The 10130-nt window shown below is 52.0% G+C and overlaps 1 protein-coding gene across 1 annotated transcript in view; it reads left to right on the forward strand.

Annotated features, from left to right (window-relative positions):
• Positions 1–7162: 7162 nt before the first annotated feature.
• Positions 7163–10130, forward strand: part of Dbh (dopamine beta-hydroxylase) — a 17545-nt gene continuing 14577 nt past the window's right edge. Inside the window, exons 1-2 of the mRNA XM_021194660.1 lie at positions 7163–7543; positions 9836–9982. Of these exons, the coding sequence (XP_021050319.1) occupies positions 7193–7543; positions 9836–9982 (498 nt within the window). The 5' untranslated portion in view covers positions 7163–7192. The remainder of the gene's footprint in view (positions 7544–9835; positions 9983–10130) is intronic.

Raw genomic sequence — 10130 nt, forward strand, 5'->3', positions numbered from 1 at the left:
CAGGCATGGTGCTGGAGCAGTAGCTGAGAGCTTACACCTTGAGATGCAACCATGAAGCAGGAAGAGGTAGGGGGAGGGAGAAGGAGAGAGAGACAGGACTAGCTGGGAGTGGTGTAGGATTTTGAAGCTGGTCCCTAGTGACACATCTCCAGTGAGGCCACACCTCCTAATCCTTCCCAAATAGTGCCATCAACTATTCAACTATCTGAGCCTATGGGGACCATTTTCATTCAGACCACTACAAAGACTGACCCGGAAAGAGGGTAACACAATCCCCTGGGGCGGGTCCTGCATTGCACAAGAGTGGAGAAACGGATCTGCGCACACGCGTGTACGCATGCATCTCTCTCTGCTCTTGAGTGTGGAGTGATGTGACCAGCTGCCTCAAGCTCCTGTTGCTGTGAGTACCCCACACCCTCAGTGAGGAAGGTGGAATTGTGAGCTAAAGTAAACACTTTCTCCCCTAAGCTGCTTTTTGTCAAGACATTTGGTCACAGCAGCAGAAATGAAACTAGGATACCATGCAAGCAAGCAAGAGGATCTGAGCTTGATCCCTAGCACCAAAGCCAGGTATGGTGGGACACCAGTAATCCTGGTGCTGGAGAGGTGGAGACAGGAGGGTCCCCTGGGCTCACTAGTCAGCAAGTCTAGCCTACTGTTGAGTTTAGAGTCAATGTGGAAATTTGTCTAAACAATGAGGTAGAAAAATGTTGAGTCAAGACACTGGATATGAACTTCTGGTGTTTACCTCCACAAGTGCCTGTGCACACACTCACCCACACAAGTGTCCCTCTATGGATGACAGATAAAGCAATGTGCTGTCTACCGACACAGTAGAATATTATTTAGTCTTAAGCAGGGATGGATGGCATTCTGACACCTGTTGCAATATGGATGAATTCTGAGAACACCATGATGTGGGAAATAGCCCAACACAGAACATATATGTGCTGTGTTATTCCACTGTGTGAAGTCCCTACAGAGGTGGAGGTCATAGAGACAGAGAGTAGAATGGGGCTGAGGGGAAGAGGCGTTCCCAGGCCTTGGGAGGAGAAACAGAGGTGGTGTTTAACGAGGATGGGGTATCAGGGTGGTGAAGAAAGATCCATGGATACAGAAGAAGGCCCTTCTGTAAGATGAATTGTCCTGAAGTGTGTGTTTAATGACATTCATGTCAGTCACTCCTGGAATGATGTTCCTGAGCTTTGTTTTGTGATGTCAGGAGCATTTGCAGTCCTCAGAGACTGCCAGCTTGCTGGGATCCTCAACTCAGTCACATCTCTGCCTCTGCCCATGACAACTCACGAGCCCCCTCCCCCGGTGCACCTGTCACATGTCACCATTGCCACCCCCACCTGTCACATTAGCACCATCAATGCCCTGCAAAAGAGGGAGACCTAAACAGGGAGTCCCCAGTGTTGGGTCCTGCCTCCTTCTGCCTGTCACACGTACCTTCAGCAACACTTACTTCATTGTCAAGGGTCAAAGGTCAGTTTTGGAGGCCAAGAGGAAGCTGGAGGCTGCATCCTGCTGGGAGCTTCTGTTTGCCTCATCTCAGGTTTGCCCAATCAGATGTGACCCAGCTGGAGAGGGGAGAGGTTAGAGCTGGTGACTTCTCAGACCATGGGACCTGAATCTCCTTGTATCACCTTAAGCAAAATTGGGTGAGTTGGGGGTCCTGGGACTGGGTGGCACCAGGTTGTATCAACAGTGCCAGGCAGCAGCTAACAGCAGCTATCCATTGGTGTCATATGGGATATGGCAGCCCTGATACTTGGGACAAAAAAGATCTGGGCAGGCTGGGGGGGGCTATTACTGTGCTGCAGCTCGGGCTGTAGCTACCGTTCATTCTTTCTGGGGCCCTAGTAAAGGACCTCATTAGTCCTTTGAGGTGCAGCTGAAACCAACGAGGTTCTCTTTCTTCCTCCCCCTCCTTTTCCTCTCCCTCCCCCTCCTCCTCCTCTGGATGCAGAAACGACTCAGTAGATGATGCTCTGCTCGGCCATAGACAGCAAGTTACCACTTTCATGTGGCTTTGACCAACAAGGGCCAGGGTCAACATACAAGCACACACTTTGTCATCTACTGAAGATCCAGAGCTGCAGATGGGCCTTACAGAGAGCACGGGAGTCATAACTGTGACAGCAGTCCTGAGCAAGTACCCAGGACACCCCCACTCACTTCCCTCTCATGGGTCCTCTCCAGGGTCATCCGTGGTACCCATAGTTCCTCACTCCCCAGACTACCCTGTAGACAAGCACCTGGGCACCGATGCTTGGGCCTCCTTTCACTGGGGAGGGTGAAAACTGGTTCCTTGTTATCTGTGTGATAGTTTGGGGGTGCACTCCAGTCTTGTCAAGTTGCCCTTGGGAAACTGCTCACAACCATACTGTTTACTCATCTCTTGGCCCCTCTCTGCGTACCCTGGGGTTGTCTTTCACATATTCGTCTTATGTATCAGTCCTTACCCAGTGTCTGTCTCTAGCCTGACCTGAAGGTGCTTAGTGCTGACCGTGCTGACAGAGTTGGAAAGGGAACAAAGCCTGTGGAAATGGGGCCAGGTGGGAGTACAGGTGACCTCTCTGGTCACTGCAGTGCACCCTCAAACACGCAGTTCTGAGGGTCAGCAGGACAGGCTCGTCCTGGACCTGAAGAGAGCCCAACTCTTTCTCATCTAGAGGTTGTCACATTCCCTGGCTTGGGTCATCTTTAAGCATCGAGTCAGCAATGTCTCTTCTAGACCTTGCTTCCGTAGCTACTTCCACACTGACTCTGAGCTCCTGTACCCTATTCCTGGGCTTCCCTTCCTCTTCTGGGCTCACTGGGATGACCTATCTCTCCCTTCAAGATCCTCAGCCTAGTCTGAAGAGTGGTATGCCTGGTAATGTCTTTCCTATATAAGTTTGAGGACATGGGTTCAGTCCCCAGAACCCACTGTCACATAGCATGGTGGCACATACCCCTAATGCTGGGGTTCGGGCAGAAGCAGGTGGATCTCTGCGGCTCACTGGCCAGACAGCCTAGCCCGCTTGATGACTCCAAGCCAATGAGAGACCCTGTCTCAAAAACAACAACAGCCAAATGGTTCCTGGTACCTGAGGAAGAATAAGATTGTTCTCTGGCTCCCACATACCCATGCATATGCACCGCCCTCCTTACATACATATGCAAACACACATATCCACGTGCCTACACTCTACTAGACCACACCTACAATTCCTCTGCCCTGTGACCTTACCTATCCCTGGGATTGGATACAGCCATTGGAACATGATGCCAATCCCATGACACCCTGGGAACCAGGAAGCAACTTGAGGGTGGGGGGTGCCAATCACATGCCCCTCTGGTACTCTTCTGGCCTTGGCCACCCAGCTCCTGTGGAATCGTGCCAGTACAGTTGCAGCAAGGATATCCTTGGGGGATAAGCTTCACCTCTTTAGACTGGAAGATTTGGGTTGGCAGTGGGTGAAAGACTGCTGTAGAGTTGGTGATCGCTGAGATGACTAAGCTGTTGACCTCCATGTGCTGTGTGGCCTCAAAAAGAGCCAAAACAGTTTGTTAGTGTTGTGTGTGGTATGTATATATGTGTGGGTGTAGGGGGATATGTGTGTGTAGTGTGTGGTATATGTATGTGCGTGATGTGTATGTGTGCTGTGTGTGTGGTGTGTGTGTATTGTGTATGTTATGTGTGTGTGTTATGTGTGGTGTGTGTGGTATTATGGTGTGGGGGGTATATGGGGTATATGTGTGGTGTATGTGGATGTATGTGTGTGGTATGTGTTATAGAGGGAAGACTGCCTCCCCCTTCACCTTCTCATTACTCAGTACACTCAGAAGAGATGGCCCCTGAAGGAGAAATCAAGGGTGTGGGTCACTCACTCTTGAAGGCTTATGCATGGTGACCTGCTCAGGTTCACATGGGATTGCTGGACACCCCACACACAGGGCCTTGCTTGTAGATATTGTCTTCCTGGCCCTGCTCCTGGATCCTTCTGTGGGTTTCAGCACTGCTGGAGTGGGCTTCAATGATGTCCATCCTGCAGATCCTTTCATGGCTGCTGTTCCTGGTGCTGGACTTCCCAAAGCACAGACATACGTCCTGGATCCATCCTGCTTCATCCTGGGCTTAGTCCTTGGGAGTACACGCCTTCTCAACCTTCAATCACAACCACTGTGCTTAGGCTAAGAGGACAGAAGACAGCTCCCCGCCTGTCACAAGGTTGATATTGATCTGTCCCAAGGAAGACCGTAGGAGCTCGGCTTCAGGCTGGGAGTGTGTAGTCCTGTGGCCCCACTGCGGAGCTGTCTGCCCTGCCTAGTCTGCATCAGCTGCCCAGGCCAGCTTCCATGCCCCCACTCCAGTAGCTGCACTGCTGGTTGTCACCGCCCACGGTCAGGACGTAGCCACAGATGGCCTCACGTGGCAGAGCCCATGGGGGATTACAGCTCCCAAAGACTTCCAGCATCAGAGAAATTCGCGAAGGCAAGGGGCTTATTAAAACGCTGAAATTGGTTCTAAATGAGGTCAGCCGTCATCGATGAGGCTTGGAGCGAAGCCAGGCATTTAGCAGCACACTGAGTCTATTTCCTGACACGGTGACAGTGTCGTCCTGGGTGCCACCCCCAGCCCACCCCCACCCTGGGAAGGCAGCTGACATAGTCAAGCCCTAGCAGAGTCACCAGGGTGGGGGTGCAGGCAAGGGCAGGTGAGAAGGACGGATAGCACCCCGCTCACTGGACCTCCCAAACACTACAAGGAGGCGCGACACAGACAGGACAGCTGACCACTGTTCCCTCTCCAGGGTCAGACCAGTCCGCTACAAGATTAGTAAGAGGAAGGGCAAACAATGAATAAATAAACAACAATAAATAAAACTTTAAAAAGCAACCCTGAAACGTAAGGGCTGGGGAGATGGCTCAAGCAGTTAAAATGCTTGCTCATGAGCATGAGGACCTGAGTTCAAATTCCCAGCACGTAGGGAATTTGAACTTTTAAATTCAACATACAGGAGGCAGAGGCAAGCAGACAGATCTCTGTGAGTTCAAGGCCAGCCTGCTCTACATAGTGAGAATCTGTGTTAAATTTTTTAATTATACACACACATACATATATAGATATACATATATATATACACAAACACACATGCATACATGCATACAAGCATACATACATGTATGTGTACATGCATACAAACATACATACATACATGTATGCATATATGAATACACACAAGCATACATACATACATACATACATACATACATACATACATACATACACACATACATAAAAAGGCTAGCTATAGATGCCCATGGGCCCTGCTGGCTCTGCCTCAACATCTGGGATATTTTTTCCAGGTTTTAGTTCTGGTCAGCACATCCTCATGTCTCCTGTGGGATTTTCCTGATCTTGGTTGTCAGGGTAAACTCCTACCCCTTATGTTGCTAAGAAAACCCATTTTGGTGGTCTCCGAATGTTGTCTTGTCTATGCCCTACCCTGCCCTGCTCTGCCACAGATGGCTGTGTGACCCTGGGAACCCATCTTCCCCTCTGTGTGGCTCTATCCCCGTGTGTGTCAGATGGGGACAACCACAGGCTGGTCTCTCAAAGCCAGCAAAGCAGGCAGGCCTGCTTCCCGCTCCTAGTAACTACCAAGACTGGGTAATTGTTGCTTCTGAAGTTGGCTGAATCACTTCTGCCAGCGTTCCAGCCTTGTTCCTAGCTGCAGAACTGGAGTGCTTTTTGAATCTGTTAAAAATAAACGTGTGTGTGTGTGTGTGTGTGTGTGTGTGTGTGTGTGTGTGTGTCACTCTGCTGTTTACTAAGAACTGTGCTTCTCTGAGCATCGAGCGCAACTGTTGCTCTCAGACTGGATCCAGGAAAGGGACACTACTTGCTGCAGCTGCAGTCAGGCTCCTGCTCAGCAACCTACCCTTCTTAGGAGCCAACCTGGCCCTCGCTGCCCCAGGTGGTCCTAAGGGCTCACTGAAAACCAGGCTGTGGCTAGCTAAGCCGTACCCCACTCAGAGCCTGTGACTCTTGTCCTGGCTTGTGCAGAACAATGATGTGCCCATTAGCTCTGGACATTCTGCCTAACTGCTTTCCAGAGCAAAGTTGAGACTATCTGGAAATTTCACCTGTGTGCAGGACTGAGGTCCCTTTTCCTCTGTGGAACAGAGCTCAGTGAAGAATCGGCCTTGCTGGCCAGAGGCTCAGGCTGGGCTACTGTGTTTCTGAGAAAGAAGCAGGAGGAAAAAGAAGGAGAGAAGGACTCACAGCCAGATTGGAGGGACCTATAGTCACAGTGAGGTACAGAGGTGGACAGCTTTGAATAGAAGCAGCAGGCCAAGTAGGATTTCCTGGTGTTGGAGGTATGGACAGTACCGGTTCTCATCATGAGACAGACAGGGCTGAGCAATAGGAAGGTCAGCCTGTGCAGAGGCCCTGTGGCAGCTATGGGAGGAACAACGCTGGGGACAGCTGACCTGAGAAGCAAGAGGAAGCCCTGGGTTTGAGAGCTCTAGTGAGATGGGAACAGGTATGTCCTCCACCCTCCTTTCCCCTAAGGATTGTCCCCACAGCCACGAGAGCCCATTCACCCCTTTCTGCCTGCCCTGTGCTGTCTCTGCACCCACGCCTTCTGTAGCAGCCGTGGCGCCAGCTGGAGCCCGTGGGGAAACAGGAGAAAAAGTGGGAACAGCCGGCCTCGGAGAGAGTGTCTAAACACGGGCTATTTGGGGACTGTCTTTTATTTTTAGTTTGAAACTTATCCACCCTTCAGTATTGTCAAAACAGGAGCCAGGAGCCCACCACTCACTGTCACTCAGGAAAGAGCCCCTTGGACCTCAGTTGGAGCAGGTGGAGAGGCCCTGATATCTGGCTGCCTATGAGGCCCTCAGCAGGGCCTGGCTGGAGGTGTCCTTAGGACCTATGTCTGCAGAGTAGCTGTTTCCAACAGGCGTCAGAGATTTGTTGGAGGACATCAGCCACTCTGCTTCGATTCTCCTGAAGATGTCCATGTGTCATTAGTGCCAATTAGGGGAGGATGTGTTTGCCCCGGGGCATGGGCTGGTGGGAGGGCCACCAGGACAATTCAATTCTCCACCAGACAAATGTGATTAGGTGCAGCCTAGCCCAACCCCACTGGACAGGCATAAATGGCCCAGTGGGGTTGGGGTGCTCATCCCAGCCATGCAAGCTCATCTCAGCCACCAGCCTTGCTGGAGCAGCCTCCCAAGCCCCAGTGTCCGCGAGGTGGCTTCCATGTACGGCACTGCTGTGACCATCTTCCTGGTCATCCTGGTGGCTGCACTGCGGGGCTCGGAGCCTCCAGAGAGCCCCTTCCCCTACCACATCCCCCTGGACCCCGAAGGGATTTTAGAGCTCTCGTGGAACGTCAGCTATGTCCAGGAGATCATCCACTTCCAGCTCCAGGTGCAAGGGCTGAGGGCTGGGGTCCTGTTTGGAATGTCAGATCGAGGAGAGATGGAGAACGCAGATCTCATCATGCTCTGGACTGATGGGGACAGGGCCTACTTTGCGGTGAGTCCTCTGCCATCTTTCTGTCTTGTCCTCATGTCCATACCCCCCCCCCCAAGCTGGCTAGCTTCATATAGCCCTGCTCCACAGTCAGCAAAGAAAGCTTGCCTACTGCTTCTATGTCACTAATCTGAATTAAGCCCTTCAGCATCATAAGGACACTCACTAGAGAATGGAACAGTAAGTAGGCTCTTCTTGAAATCCTTGACTACACCCCCAAATAATGGTTGCAGCAATCCTAAGGACAGTAAGGGCATATGGGGGACCCACATGCCATGAGTCCTAAGGACAGTAAGGGTAGGGGGACCCACATGCCATGAGTCCTAAGGACAGTAAGGGTATATAGGGGACCCACATGCCATGAGTCCGCCCCCCACCCCCCTCACACACATGAGTAGAGACCCTGCATATCCTCCAGTTTTACAAATAGCAACTCCATGCCACACTACCAGTACATGTGCACCTGTTGTGGGCCAGGTGGCATATGGCTTAGTAGAGCAAGCAGTATGCACACCAGCTTGGGACACAGCAACATGCCTTCTGTGCTATACGCGATGATGGTAAAGGTAGACACAGATACCACTGCAACCCGGGTGTGGGACAATCCCATCCTCACCACACAAGCTGAGCCCAGGCCAACAGAATACCTCTGGTTCCTTCTCTTCAAAAGCTACCTGAACATCTGCATGCTAGACTGGAGCATCCTTCGTGGCCCCTACAAGCTACAGGGATCAGTAGACGGAGGATAGACACCCACACAGATCCTCTGTGGTTCTACTCTTTGTCCTCCTACCTCTGCAGAGGAATGGACCATCAGGGCCTCTTTGGGATAGAATCTAACTCTGCATCTACAAGAGAAGAGATGGTTTCCTTATCAGATCAGAAGGTTCCTTCCTCATGCCAGGCTAGCCTCGGCTTTGTGTTAATCCTCCTGCCTCAGCTTCCCCAGTGTTGGGATTACAGGTCTGAGCCTGACTAGGAGATGCTCTCTTGAGCTGAGAATGGCAGCAGCCACTCTCCCTGTTTCACAGTGAGGCCAGGCATTGGCTCAGAACTGTCAGGCAGGGTGACAGAGCAGAGCTGGCCGTGCAGTGGCTCTGGCGTCACAGTCTGTCTGAGGTGTGTGGGAGACAGAAGAGCTTTGTTGGGTCCCAGAGGGGCTGACATTCCTTTCCCCCTTCTGGGTGCAGCTTTTCCACCCCTGGCAGGTTTGCTTGCACAACGAATTCCTTTGAACACAGACATCAGAAATGGAGCTCCCTGGGCAGCAGTATGCTCAGGTCCGCACTCTAGCTTCCCAGCAGCAATGCCAATGCCTGGTTGGTCCTGCTGTGAGTGGGCAGCAACCCCAGCAGGACACCCCCCCACACACACCGTGAGGCTGTCCCTGGAGGAAATGTTGCTAATTTCTTGCAGGCTTTGCTTTCCTAAGCTGTGATAACCCTAGAGGTAGGACTAAACACAAACAGCCCAACAGTCCTCACAGCAGAGACCTGTGATGTTCATGAACTCACTTGGTGGAAGCCACCCCAGCCTGCTTCCCTTACCCTGGCCCGGAGCCCTGCAGGGGAAGGCAGGGAGACCTGGATCTCGGCTCTAGGAGCTGCTCTGGGGAAATGCTCATGCTTGCCGCCAGTGCAGCTGAGGCAGCCTCCCCAACCCAGACCTCAGTTTACTCTCTGCAGGCAAGGCTAGCCTAGAGTAAGAGATTCCTAGGGTACAGTATTTAAGGCAGCTTGCTCTCAATGTTATGCAAGCATGGGGCACACACCTGGGTGAGTGAGTGCCACCTTAAATGCCACCCTGCCTCTCCCCACTCTGGCTCCATCATCATCTGTGTAGGTCCAAGGCTCTAGTCTCAAATGTCTAATCCTGGTGTGCAGTCCTGTCAGAAGCCATGGTCACCTTAACAATGCAGTACACTTCTCCAGGTCTCACTCTAAGCTCTGCTGTATGGCTGTCTCAGGCACCCAGCTTATGTGTGGTAGGCCGAAAGGAAGCTGACTGATGGTACAGCTTCAGGTAGGATGGGTAACAGAATGGGGTCTAGAAAACTTGGTTCAAGGGAGGCCTGATCCTCTTACATACACTGGGCCCTGGGTTTGATCCCAACACTGAAAAAGAAGGAGACAGATAAAATCCAACAGGAGCAATGATCAGCAGCTTCCTAGCCCTGCTGGGTGTTCTGTGGAGCTGGTGACTCACTACGGGTAATGGCTGTGATCTCTAGTAGAGATGTGTGCTCCACCAGGGTGGGGACTCCTTCCTGCTCAGACTCTGAGCCTGTCTCTGTAGGATGCCTGGAGTGACCGGAAAGGGCAGATCCATCTGGATTCCCAGCAGGACTACCAGCTGCTCCAGGCACAGAGGACTTCAGATGGCCTGTCTCTGCTCTTCAAGAGGCCCTTTGTCACCTGCGACCCCAAGGATTATGTCATTGAGGTAGGCTGCCTAGGGCAAGAGCTGTTTTCCTGAACTGTCCCTGCATTCTAAAGTCCCAGGCCAAGGCCCCTCCCTCCATCCCTCCATGGAAGCCACTGGTAGAGCACACACACACACACACACACACACACACACACACCACACACAC

Source organism: Mus pahari, chromosome 3 (genome assembly GCF_900095145.1).
Source record: "Mus pahari chromosome 3, PAHARI_EIJ_v1.1, whole genome shotgun sequence".
Taxonomy (NCBI): Eukaryota; Metazoa; Chordata; class Mammalia; order Rodentia; family Muridae; genus Mus; species Mus pahari.